Source organism: Pan paniscus, chromosome 18 (genome assembly GCF_029289425.2).
Source record: "Pan paniscus chromosome 18, NHGRI_mPanPan1-v2.0_pri, whole genome shotgun sequence".
In the NCBI taxonomy this organism is placed as follows: Eukaryota; Metazoa; Chordata; class Mammalia; order Primates; family Hominidae; genus Pan; species Pan paniscus.
Window position 1 is genome coordinate 20,073,523 of NC_073267.2, and position 14,186 is coordinate 20,087,708.

General features: G+C 37.4%; 1 protein-coding gene across 4 annotated transcripts in view; it reads right to left on the reverse strand.

The window, feature by feature from the left end:
* Nucleotides 1–994: 994 nt before the first annotated feature.
* Nucleotides 995–14,186, reverse strand: part of SMG1 (SMG1 nonsense mediated mRNA decay associated PI3K related kinase) — a 115,475-nt gene continuing 102,283 nt past the window's right edge. For all 4 annotated transcript variants that reach the window (XM_055100222.2, XM_063598472.1, XM_055100224.2 and 1 more), the window contains 7 exons: nt 13,429–13,608; nt 12,444–12,671; nt 11,582–11,793; nt 11,317–11,423; nt 8,081–8,260; nt 7,894–8,000; nt 995–5,780 (listed from right to left, as the gene is read on the reverse strand). In XM_055100222.2, coding sequence (XP_054956197.2) covers nt 5,703–5,780; nt 7,894–8,000; nt 8,081–8,260; nt 11,317–11,423; nt 11,582–11,793; nt 12,444–12,671; nt 13,429–13,608 — 1,092 coding nt within the window. In that variant the 3' untranslated portion in view covers nt 995–5,702. The remainder of the gene's footprint in view (nt 5,781–7,893; nt 8,001–8,080; nt 8,261–11,316; nt 11,424–11,581; nt 11,794–12,443; nt 12,672–13,428; nt 13,609–14,186) is intronic.

A 14,186-nucleotide genomic window follows, 5' to 3' on the forward strand; every position in this document is an offset into this window, starting at 1 on the left:
ACATAATTAGTGAATATGTTGAGCACTGGGTGCGTGATCTTGCTAGACCCACAGTAATAGCCGCTTCCAAAAGAGAGGGTATTTTATTAGGGTTTAAAACTGACATTTCTACTTTTGGGAAATCAGCTTTTGCTGCAGAATATGCTTCTTGTTTTCACCCAAGTTTTCCATGCACAACTTAAGACTTGTTAACACCAGCTTGTGAAATGAAGGTAGGTGAAAAAAACAGAAGCAACTGAAACAGCAGTTTCTCCACTTAGTATTTTTTGTGACTTAACAATGTATTCCCATACCTATTTCTAAATGCACAGCCCTGCTATATGGTCTCTCACTAAATTTCCGATTGGTCTAATTATTAAAAAACACCCACCCTTAACGTAGCTTTCTTTAGAGCTTTGTTTTTGTCCTACAGAGACAGGATGTGATCTTTTGAAATGTGCCAGATGACTAAGCAGTTAACACAAATCTTACTAACTTCATTTAGCAGCAACAAATGCAATCTCCAAGATATAAAGCCAAGCTGGACATTTTCTATTTTTTTTCAGAGGTTTCACACTCCAAGGAATGCACCTATCTGTCAATAATGATCTACGGGAATTTTGTTTTTAAATACTGCCAAAATTAAGCTTTATAAATTGGGCCTTAATACAAAGAATTTTATCGTTGAAGTAGAATTTCTACTGCTATTCAAAAATGCAACAGACGTTTGAGAGTAAAATAGTTACTTTTCTGAGAATTTAGGGGTCTTTTTTGAGGTATTAGTGCTATTTAGAAAAAAAAGACTAGGCTTGGCTCGGCTTAGTGGCTCAGGCTTGTAATCCCAGCACTTTGGGAGGCTGAAGTGGGAGTGTAACTTGAGCCCAGGAGTTCGAGATCAGCCTGGGCAACATAGGGAGACCATGTCGTTTTGTTTTTTCAAGCTACCCAGGTTCCAAAAGGTTTCAAGTTTTCCAAAATCTATTTTGACCAATAAATTCAGAACTTAAATGCTGTATCTTTTGAGACTGAACCTTTATTTTCTGAAAAACAGGTATTTCATACAATCTTTGCCATGTTAATGCAAATATGCACAAAGTAGGCATGTATTTTTGTTTTCCAAAAGATGCATTATGAACATTTTCAGGAAGCTGGTGTGATTTATTCAACTTTTAAATACAATCACAAAATTATATCCATCAGGAGGCATTACAACCTTTTGTACAGAGAAGCCACTATTTATACATTGTTACTAAGACAAGGAAGATTCAGTTCAACTCAACTTGCTCTTAGAATAAGGGTAAAAAGTAAATTAACAAGTAAGTGAAGTATGATGTTGTTGCCACTGACATTACAGGTGGAAATATAAGGGAAATTTAAACCAGAAAAATGACACAATAACTTTAAAAGAGGAGCTGAAACTTTGTCAAAAAAAGAAAAAACTATTAGCCTGTTTTCAAAGAAAAACATTCTAAAAGTGTGCATTTCAGAACATAGAATTCTTCTAAGTTTACCATCTTCAAAAATCTTCTAAATTGTATGACACTTTTACATTAGCACAACAAACAGCTTTTTCTAAGTCTAGCCAAGTTCCCATGGAAAGCAAACGACCCTAAGTAGTTCATGTTTTACAACCCTTGAACTTATAAAGCTTTTCTCATTAAGAGTCAGTTTTGCCCTTCTGTAAATAAGGATGGTGATACTGTTATCCAGGCCTAAAAAGCAGGAAGTGCAACAAACCCTTAGGGTTTCATGATACAGTGAATTTTCCCCTCCCCAGCGTTTGGAAAAATTTGGGACACTTGCTAGTTCTTCCCTGTGGGAAGAATCTTTCTAATATTACCCAAATATTGAAAACAAAATCTACCTTCTTTAACCCTTGTATTAGTAATTCTACCTCCTTGGCTTATGGGGGAAAAGTCCTAGTTTTAAATTGCTGGCATTTTACAAGCTCAACAAGATAAAAAATTGAACACTGGTTTTCATACTCTAATTTTATGTAAAACAAAGATGCTTAAATGTGCGAATAGTAAAGCATTCACTGATATTTGATGTATCTGAATAGGACTAACAGGCTAATTGTAGGTGCTTTCATATGAAAATAATTGGGAGAAAAGAAGAACCAGCTCCTTTGATTTTAGTACTGCCAAAACAAGTAAGCCCCCAGAGTTAATTACAAAAATGTGGAGGAAAATAGGCCCGGAAGACTTTGCAATTTAAAGTACTGCCTATAATACCCCAGATTAAAAAGGACCGAAGATTGCACATCAAGTCTAATATTTGGCTGTACTTGCATTGCCCTGCTCGGCATTTTTAAAAAATGGCTCTTTCCTTAAATTTCACACGTCAGAACAACCACAATTAAAAAAACAAAAAACAATGCAGATAACACCAAACATTGGACAATATTAAGAAAACTACTTACTAAGCTTAGGTAATAGAGGCAAGGGTTAAGGGCAGAAGTGATAGAAGTGTTTCTTTGTATTACAAACCCTCACCCTAAACCTGGGGTTTGGGCTCTAAAAAAGTAATTTAGGGAAGCAGATCAAGAGCCTCATTATCAGTTCTCACATGGAAATCTCAACAGATTTCAAAAGCAACTCACCACAAGTGTCAGACACAAAAGAATCTTAATAATCATCTAGCAAACTACACTAAGAACTCAATGACCAAAAATAATCAATCAAACTTCAAGACACACCAAAGCAACAGTAAAAGAGAAATAACTACACAAGCTAAGCTCTGTAGAGAAATCAACTAAAAATTAGGCAATTCTAGTAAATTAAAGACAGCAAAAAACTTAAGATTGAACTTCAATTTCCAAGGGTACTTTGAAGAGGTTGTTTGTAGGTTATTCTGTACCCCCTGATTCTTAAAGAAAGTGGAGGAGAGGGGGAGGCGACAGAGGAATGGAGGGAAAGGGGGAGGCAGGAGAGAGAAACAGGAGAGGATCCCTGGTTTTCCACAGGTATTTTATCAAAAATGTATGACTTCATAACTACAGCACTCTAACTTTTCTCAGTCTAACTGCTGAGGTCTCTTACAAAAGTTCAAATGGCAAGCCACCTTGTAGAATGACTTAACAGAGGAAGCCAAACTATACAGACCAGGGCCTTGTCCAGAGTGCAGTAAGGAGCAGGCTTTTGAAGTCATCTATTACATCTGCCTTACAACCAAACCCACTGTGTATGCCACATTATTCTTGGAGGGACCACTTTAAAACAAAAGTGATGGATAATTTACCAGAGGCACATGCTTTTGAAGTAAAGCTGTTTTTTGTTTTTGCTTGAGTAAGGTGCCAGGTACCTCTGAAGCCTGAAAACACAGGCAATAAAATTCACCTATTTATCTTCTTTACCAAAGAGAAAGCAATTTCTGAATACTATCTATAGTGCTAAACTAATGTGAACTGACTTTATCATTGCGATAAAAGTTTTTCCTTATGATGACAATAAAGAATGTTGCTGAAAGACTTTAATCTTGAGAGAGCAGAGGTAATGTTATGAATGTAATTTGCTCCCAGAGCCTCTAGAAAATAAAGCAGCGTGCAAAATACAATATGGCATTATTATTCCAGCTAGGTTTTTTGTGAAAATAAGGTTCCAAATGAATGAAGAAAACAAAATTTGATGCGCTAGGTTCCTTAACTTGCTATTGGACACATGGGTATTTCAAAAAAATCCACCGTGCCTACAATACTTGTTAAAGTACCAAAAAAGCACTGATACTGAAACACATTCTTTCATGGGTACTTAACGATTACAGATTAACGTGGCAATCAGAATACAAAAAAGGCCCAGAGCTATGTGGAATTTTTTCCTTAATACCTTTCAAGTTTGTCTGTGAAGACGGCAACTAGAAAGTGACCACTGTCCTAATCTCTAAAATGCAGGGAAAATGTACTCAAACAATTTTTTTTTTAATCTATTCATTTATTTTTGACACAGAGTCTCGCTCTGTCGCCCAGGCTGGAGTGCAGTGGCACAATCTGGGCTCACTGCAAGCTCCGCCTCCTGGGTTCACGCCATTCTCCTGCCTCAGCCTCCCGAGTAGCTGGGACTACAGGCGCCCACCACCACGCCCGGCTAATTTTTTTTGTATTTTTAGTAAAGACGGGGTTTCACCGTGTTAGCCAGGATGGTCTCGCTCTCCTAACCTCATGATCCGCCCGCCTCGGCCTCCCAAAGTGCTGGGATTACAGGCGTGAGCCACTGTGCCCAGCCAACAATTAAGATTTTAATTGTGTTCTATTTTGTATTGATACTTGATTTTAAGAACCCTAGTCTGGGTTTTTATTTTGGATCAGCAATTTAGCTTACACAGTCAGTACTGAAATGCAATGCTAAATTTAAGGAAACCTTGATCATGAATTCACTATAATGTATTACTGAATAGCAAGCTATTAAAATTGTGCAAAAAGTAAAGCACTTCACAGACTAATAACTGAACTTAATAAAAGATGTTGGTGGATCTCATTTTCACTGTTTCATGTACATGTCCTAAAATGCCAAGTAAATTGAACAACTTTTAATTTACTAAGTGTAAATTAAAAGTATCAAATGAAAAACATGAATTAAAAAAATTTCAGTCTACCTCCACCAGAACATCACTTTATTGTTAATCTATCATCAACAATGTAAAACTCTAATAGATACTCTATCTTGGTTTTTAAAAAGGTAAAAGATTACACTGGATTAGCTACTTTCTATGAAAGAAACTACAGCTATCACAGAAGAGGGAAAATTTGAATGACCTCCAAAAAAAATGCACACTATAAGCAAAAGGGAGTGTACATTAAATCAAATGTCTGTTAGATTCATTACTTTTGAATGCACAGTGACAATTCTGGAAACTGTACATGATAGAATCACAGAAATGACTTAAATAACCGGAATTACATTTTGTGTGTGATCATCAGACCTTTAAACAATCCTTGAATTTTCCATGTTATCAGAAGTTGTTAACAGCATCGAGACGGAAGTATATGAAATATAAGGATTGAAATAAAAGTGAATTTGAAAGATGGCTAATCTACTAGATTAGGTAAAAGGGGAACGGGTAAGTGGTGGGGAGGAGTAGGGAACGATGGGGTGGTTTTTTTCCCTTCATTTCAGAAGTAAGTTCTTCCACTGTAGTGTATCTGTTACATAGCTCTCCATTTTCAGTCCATTTCTGAAATTCATATCGCATAGCCTTTAGCCTTTTTCTACTTACTGGTCAACCCAACCAGTACTGTTGCCAAGCAACAAGTGTTACACGAGAATCTGAATGCATCAAATCTTCCTTGGCTGTGATTTCTTCGCGACCCCAGTTTTCTCTGTTTCTGAGTGGGGTTTGTTTTTTTCCTGGATTGTACACACAGGGTCAGGTGGAATGGAGTTCCAAATCACTCTGTGCTCCGCGGCATCCCGATTTCTTTCCGCAGCTAACCTCCCGACACGTCTGCTGCTGTTCTGTGGCAGAAAGACAATCTCCGTGTTCAGGCGGTGAGCTTGCTTTCCTTCACCCTTGACCCTGGGGTTGCAGGCCATGGTGTTGGGCGTATCCCTGAGTGCAGCTGTCCTGCGGGATTCACTTCCTAGTGCACCGAGATTTCCTAGGTTTCCTCAGAGTAAGCCCCCAGTTGCATCACCACCGACTGTGGTGTGGCTTTGGATGCCTGAGGCTGAGTTGATTCTGGTGGATGTCTGACCTCGCTTAACCAGACTCATCTACTGTCTTGCCATTCACACCCAGGCTGTCCAACCTTCATACAGCTGAGCCAAGTTATCTAGATTAGTTGCTTCCTTAATGACATAGTCAACCTGTAAAAATAGGCAGGATAGTATGTAAAGTCATTTAAAGCTTTTCAATTGTCTGCTGAATTACAATCAGCAGACAAATTATGCCAAAAGTTACGTGCAAAGGACTCTATACTTACCCTGCTCCTGTAAGCCCCTTAATTTTCATATAAAATGTAATAACTATCAGAATAAAAAGCACAATAACCAAGTACACTTTAAAAAGAGAGCTAAGACAGTTATAAAGATATGAAAAGCACACAATCCATTAACCTACCAGAACGTTTCTTAAGTAAAAATATCCCAAACTCAGAAAATCTCTCATGGTTTTTGACAAACTTGACAAAACGGTTTCTTAAAAAAAAAAAAATTCTTGCCCAAGAAGAGGTCAAGTCTAGGTCCTATACAAGAATGTAATAGTGTTTAAAAGAAAAAAAAAATTCCTTGCTGATGTTAAAATTGAATTACGGATGCCAAACCATGGAAGAACAGGATATTCAGTCTCTTAATTTTTATCCCACAGGAAAAAAATATACATTTATAATGAAGACATCAAGAGGATACCTCTCTTGACCAAATGATCTAGCTTATCACCACCAAAGATGGCACAAACTGACATGTGTCTCTTGATGTAAAATACTGAGAAAGAAACATCACTGATGTTGCATTCCTTCCAAAAAAAATCTTGAATGAATTGAATTATGAGGAAAATATCAGACAAATATAAACGGAGGCACATTCTGTAAACCAACTAATCTAGACAAACCAAAAATATCAACGGAAGGGAAGAGGGAAAGGCTCAGGAACTGTTCTAGATATTAAAGCAGATCAAGAAGTAGGACAAGGATGGACAGTCCCTGACTCACAGTGGATCTGAATGACCATTTTTTACCTCACCATGGGTTTATCGGGGTATTAAATGCATTTTAGACTTATGGATTTATTGGGATGTCACTCCATAAGGGGAGGACCATCTATCTATACACAAAATGCATGATGATCCTTGACTAGATCTTGAAGGTCGGAGGAATAGGGGGTTCAGAGAGGAGGAATAAGCAATAAAGGATATTTTGAGATAATTGGAGAAATCTGAATGTGGACTGAATGTCAGATAATAGTATTACAACAATGTTAAGTTTCCTGAGTTGACAATTATGTAGTAGCTACAGTATTATAGTATTTTGTTCAAGAGACACATGGTGAAGTTTAGGCATGAAGTGCTAAGATGTCAGAAAGAACCCTCAAATTGTTCAGAAAAACTGTGTGTGCATACACACACAGAACAATGAAACATGGGAAATTGTTAACTGGTGAGTCTAGGTAAAACGTTTATGGGCATTCCTATAACTTTTCTGTAGCTTTATTCTCAAATTTATATATTCGATATTAGTAAGACTAATGAAAAAATTTCAGAATAATGACTTCAGACAAATGTCCCGATACCCAAAGATGCTTTACAAACATAGGTTGAGTATCCCTTATCCAAAATGCTTGGGACCTGTAGTTTTAGATTTTGGATTCTTTGAGATTTTGGAATATATACATGTATATAATGAGGAACTTGGTGGTGGGATGCAAGTCTACACACAGAATCCACTTATGCCTTATTATACACATAGCCTGAAGGTAATTTTATACATTTTCAGTAATTTTGTGCATGAAACAGGTTCTGACTAGATTTTCACTACTGGGATCCATCACCAGGTCAGGCATGGAACTTTTCACTTATGGCATCATGTCAACTCTCAAAATGCTTCGGATTTGGAGCATATGAGTTTCTAATTAGGGATGCTCCACTCATACTACACCTGCAACCCAAAGGGTCCTTGGCATTTCATTTGAAACCTTCAACAGTCTTCTTTAAATGGAAACTAACTGTAGTCTGGTGGAGGAGGATCGGACTTATATTTGGGTTAAAACAGGGCTAGGGGAAAGGAAAGTGCTCATAGGGAAGGGTCAGAGTAAAATGGTGACTACTTGACGACGCCAGAGCTGTGTTACTCAAAATCTTCTGAATCCTGAAAACACATTTAAGTTCCTTGATGAACTATTAAGGAAATCGATGAGAGGGATCTTTATACACCTCTACTTTTCCAGCAACATTAAAATGTGTAGCCCAAGTTTAAAACACGGTCACCTGTTCAGCAACTGACATCCTCCTATTCGGATCAACATCTCGGCCCTCTAACTTGGCTTTCACTCTCTTCCACACACTCACTGCATAGGAGTTTCTCTCTTGCACCGCTATGAAGCAACAAAAACATATGTAAGTCAAACCATCATTTTATATAAAAATTTAAGGCATCTTTATTCTAACTAATTACCTTTCCCAGTTTTAGGGTCTCTGACTGCCTTTTTAGGACTACAAGCAACACTCTTGCCAGTTCCTGGAACGGTGCTTGGTGGAGTATCAGCTGATGTAGCAAGATTTTTCTGGATCAGCTTTCTAGCATTCTGTGACATGACATCAGGCTGACTCTTCTGGCCAGTGTTACTCCGGACTGCTACAGAGAAAGAGTTGGTGGCTCAATTTACATGTAAACAGAACACGGAGGAGGCAGAGTGGAGCAAGCACGGGATAGGTGGTAGTGGTTGATACCCCAATTAAATAATCAACTATAAATCCTTATCCTTGGACACAGCAATTGTCTTCCTAAAAATATAGCCTAAAAACAGCCAGACATTCAGGTATGAATTTGTACAATTATGTTTACTAGGCTTGTGGCATCAAAAACCATAAATAACAGCCAGGCATGATGGCTCACGCCTGTAATCCCAGCACTTTGGGGAGGCTGAAGTGGGCGGATCAGTTGAGGTCAGGAATTTATTAAATTCAATAAAAGTGAAATATAAACATTAATTTACCAAAATATACAATGGTAATATGACATTTTGGGTATCCACGTGTTAATCTTTGTGAACTATTTTATATATATATACATATATATATACACACACATATACATATACACATATACATACACACATATATATACACACATATATACACATATATACACACACACACATATATATACACACATTTACTATACTTCAGGTTCTAGGGTACATGTGCACAACATGCAGGTTTGTTACATATGTATACATGTGCCATGTTGGTGTGCTGCACCCATTAACTCTTCATTTACATTAGGTATATCTCCTAATGCTATCCCTCCCCCATGCCCCCACCCACAACAAGCCCCGGTGTGAGATGTTCCCCTTCCTGTGTCCAAGTGTTCTCATTGTTCAATTCCCACCTATGAGTGAGAACATGCGGTGTTTGGTTTTTTGTCCCTGCGATAGTTTGCTGAGAATGATGGTTTCCAGCTTCATCCATGTCCCTACAAAGGACATGAACTCATCCTTTTTTATGGCTGCATAGTATTCCATGGTGTATATGTGCCACATTTTCTTAATCCAGTCTATCATTGTTGGACATTTGGCTTGGTTCCAAGTCTTTGCTGTTGTGAGTAGTGCCGCAATAAACATACGTGTGCATGTGTCTTTATAGCAGCATGATTTATAGTCCTTTGGGTATATACCCAGTAATGGGATGGCTGGGTCAAATGGTATTTTCTAGTTCTAGATCCCTGAGGAATCACCACACTGACTTCCACAATGGTTAAACTAGTTTACAGTCCCACCAACAGTGTAAAAGTGTTCCTATTTCTCCACATCCTCTCCAGCACCTGTTGTTGCCTGACTTTTTAATGATGGCCATTCTAACTGGTGTGAGATGGTATCTCATTGTGGTTTTGATTTGCATTTCTCTGATGGCCAGTGATGATGAGCATTTTTTCATGTGTTTTTTGGCTGCATAAATGTCTTCTTTTGAGAAGTGTCTGTTTATATCCTTCGCCCACTTTTTGATGGGGTTGTTTTTTTCTTGTAAATTTGAGTTCTTTGTAGATTCTGGATATTAGCCTTTTGTCAGATGAGTAGATTGCAAAAATTTTCTCCCATTCTGTAGGTTGCCTGTTCACTCTGATGGTAGTTTCTTTTGCTGTGCAGAAGCTCTTTAGTTTAATTAGATTCCATTTTTCAATTTTGGCTTTTGTTGCCATTGCTTTTGGTGTTTTAGACATGGAGTCCTTGCCCATGCCTATGTCCTGAATGGTATTGCCTAGGTTTTCTTCTAGGGTTTTTATGGTTTTAGGTCTAACATTTAAGTCTTTAATCCATCTTGAATTAATTCAAGCCTAGCCAACATGGCAAAATCCTGTCTCCATAAAAATATAAAAATTAGCAGGGCGTGGTGGCAGGTTCTTGTAATTCCAGCTACTGGGGAGGTTGAGGCAGGAGAATCCCCTGAACCCAGAAGGCGGAAGTTGCAGTGAGCCAAGATTGTGCCACTGCACTCCAGCCTGGGCGACTGAGTGAGACTCATCTCAAAAAAAAAAAAAAAAAAAAATTAAATTAAATTTAAAAAAATAAAATAAAATAAAAATAAATAAGAAAATGAAAAATAAAAATAAATTGGCCATTAAGTCATTTTTTAAAAGATTATTTAATGACTGAAAAATTATTAACTGGAAAAAGGCAACAAAAATTGCATTTGCATAATCATCCCAATGTGTTTGTGTATGTGTGCATATGCACAGCGAAGTAAATCAACAAATGCAGAGTGGTTTCTGCCTCTATTTGGAATGGAACTACAAATTTTTCATTTGTATTAAGTATTTTCCTATGTTTCTCTGATTTATATATATATATATATATATATATATAATTTTTTAGCCAGGCATGGTGGCGGGCACCTGTAATCCAAGCTACTCAGGAAGCTGAGGCAGGAGAATTGCTTGAATCTGGGGGGTGGAGGTTACAGTGAGCCGCAACTGTGCCACTGCACTCTAGCCTGGGCGACAAGAGACAGTTTTGAGACTCCGCCTCAAACAAAAATAAAAACAATTTTTTTAAAGAAAACTATTCAAATTAGCAAAGCATTTTTACTCTCTCACGAGTTGTTTCATTTTTTTGAGACAGAGTCTTGCTCTGTCACCCAGGCTGGAGTGCAGTGGCGTGATCTTGGCTCACCGTAACCTCCGCCTCCCGGGTTCAAGCAATTCTCCTGCCTCAGCCTCCTGAGTAGCTGGGACTACAAGCATCTGGCACCACACCCAGCTAATTTTTTTGTATTTTTAGTAGAGACAAGGTTTCACCATGTTGGCCCGACTGGTCTCAAACACCTGACCTTAGGTGATCCACCTGGCTCAGCCTCCCAAAGTGCTGGGATTATGGGTGTGAGCCACCTCGCCCGGCCTTTTTTTTTTTTTTTTTTTTAATAGCTGTTTATTTATTTATTTTTAAAGAGACAGGGTCTTGAACTCCTGGCCTTAGACAATCCTCCCACCTTGGCCTTCAAGTAGCTGAGATTACAGGTGTGAGCCATCGTGCCTGGCTTACGAGTATTTTTAAGGATAAGCTAAAATCTGTTCAGTTTAAGATTATAGAATGACAGGCCTTAAGTGTTTAATATTAGACAGTTATGTATAATTAAACATCTTAGCATCTATGTGTAACATTAACAACAGATCAAGACTCAGGACTCTTCTCTTACCTGCAGCGAAGGATGGCTGATAAGTAGCAGATGACGTTGGACTTGAACATTCATTTGTTGCATCGGTGACTAAGGGTGATGCAAAACTCACTAAATTATTATAGATACTGAAATACAAAATAAAATGGCTTATTTACGAAATGTTTTACCTGATACTACTTATAAAAATATGAACAAAACTGAAAAATTAAATCAAGAGATAAACTTCTTATACCAGTAGTTTTGTACTTATGTTTTATAAATTCTGACCAGAAGGCATTCTTACCTCTGACTTTGTGTTTTCAGTTCTTTCAAGGTGGGAGTGATTTCCTGGAGCATTTCAACGTGTTCTTGACTTCGAACCTGACCCATAGCCTGGACTAATGTAAATAGAACTGTTTGAATGTTGTCTTGCCATGATTTATATTCACCCAAAAACTGCCTAACACTGTTCTCATAGGGAACATCTTCACCATCTGCCAGAGCAGCTTCTTCATCCTAGAATTGATAAATTAATGATTAAGAAAAATAGTTTTAGAATCAGTAATTACTCTCAAGACAGTCACCTAGTGATTAAGTAACAAATGTTTCAAATATGAGTGTGTTTAAACTGCTTAGTTCAACTCCATTTTTATAGGAACTTTGTTTCCACCATCAAATAAATATTCAAAGTAAAAGTAAATTCTAAAATTAAATTATTTACTGTTTGTAATGATGAAGTAATAGCCTTTTCTGGAGGCTTAGTTTTCTTACTAACTAGACTATGTACAACACTGGAGGGAAGAGACAACATTTCATTCATTTTGGAGGCAAACTGTATGGGTTTGTTGGTATAGCTAAGAAAGAGAAAGACAAGCTGGATATCTGAATGCTCTGACTAGGTTCATATCTTGGTTTTATTACAAGTTATATCACAATAAAGGAATCTATTTAAGCCTTAGTTTCTCTGTGTATGAAATTCAAACTACTACTACTGGCTTTAAAAAATAGTTGATGAAAACGCAAGTTAACTCAGTTACAAACAAATTGGAAGATGTGATGAGATAAATTGTTATTTACAAAATGTCACTGTTTTTCCTATAAATAAAACTACTTGTAAATTTTATAACAGAGGGAGAGTAAATGTGTGTTCATGGTATTAGTCTTACCTTAGCCATAGCTTTCAAGAGATGTTTGACATCTCCAAGCTGTCGGTTATGACCAGTGAGCACAGTCTTTATATTATCAACCAGATTCTGAATTGTTTCACAGACCGTTTCTATCTGCTGCTCTTTCTCTGTCTGAATTGCCCTCTGAGTAGACATATCCTGGGTCAACTGTTTGTGTGCTGACAAAAGCCATTCAGAGCTGCCAATAGGATGTTCAAGACCAGTGTCCTAAATAGAACAAGCATTTGTTTGACTTCGAGTATCAGCTGAAATAATGAGTTCTTTCTTCATTATCATCATCAAAAGATATTAGTAACTCAAGCTGACACAAAGAGAACCTCCATTGCTAAGTCATGAATTAATTACCTACAAGTTACTTAACAATAATCTCAATAATCTATGAAATATAGATGAAGATTTTTACTTTTCTGCATAATCACGCAGGCTTTAAATGCTTAAAGTTTAAGACCTGAGAAATACATTCGGAATCACAAAGATGACTGGCAATCCAGGTCCCTAAATTCTAAATAACTCTTCGAGATGAAATGTGAACTTCCTAACATACAGCTTTAAGCTTTCTGACAAAATATAAACGTCAAACTTACCAACTTGCCATTTCTGGCCTTCACTAACCTTTCCAGCATTCATCTTCCATAAGCCCTCTTTCTCCTGCTCTATTTTCAGTGCATTGGAATCATCTGCTACATACCGTCTTTCTCCTCCCTTCTAAACTTTCATAGTATTTTGGTTGTAGCTATGAGGATCCTTTACACTTCCTCATTTTTTATATTTTTAAACATATAATATGTTTCGGGGCGGGGGGGCGCTAAGAAAATAATTTAATCATCACTGTCCCCCCGCTCCCCTAACAACCTCTTACATATAGTATATGCTCAACGAATGTAATCGGAATGTATATATTAAATTGATTTTAATAGTATAACACTAGCCTTATTTAATCAAGTTTCTTTCCACCAAGACTCACCACTCTCTGTAATAAACGAAGCTCTAACTCAGACACTGAACTGTTAAACTGTGATGCAAACGAACACATCTGCTGACATCGCTTGATTAGTTCAAATAACGCCGCATCCAGGTTTAAGGCTTCTGCAGTTCTTGTTCGTAAACTTTCAAAATGAATGATATTGCTGCAGAGAAATGTGACCTGTAAAGACAGAAATGGAACCACAAGAGGAGATGGGAGGAAGGTGGGAAAGGGAGGTGGCAATTAATAACATGAAAAAATACTACTTCCTCATTTTGAGAATTCAGGACCAGAATTGGTCCTGAAAATGTTTGGGAAATAGACCAAAACCTTATAAAGGCTGTAAATAAATGTACATTTATACTGACACTGTTAGGTCTGAGATGGCCAAAAGCACTGACAAACAATTAGGTAAATTTATCTTCTACATTACTGTTTTTACATAGAATATTTACTCCACAATAAAGCTGTTATCATATTCAGCTGCAATTTGTGTTACAGCCACAATTCAGAAGACACTTCTGTCAGAATGTTCCCCTTCTGCTTCTATTCTTGCCTAACTTATCTGGCAGTATTAAGCTCATTTTAAAGGTATGATTAATATTGTGGTTAGTTTTTTTGTTTTTTTCCCTTTGAGACAAGGTCTCCCCTGTTGCCCAGGCTGGAGTATAGTGGCTTAATTATGGCTCACTGTAGCCTTAAACTCCTGGGCTCAAGCAATCCTACCGCCTTAGTCTCCCAGGTAGCTAGTCTCCCAG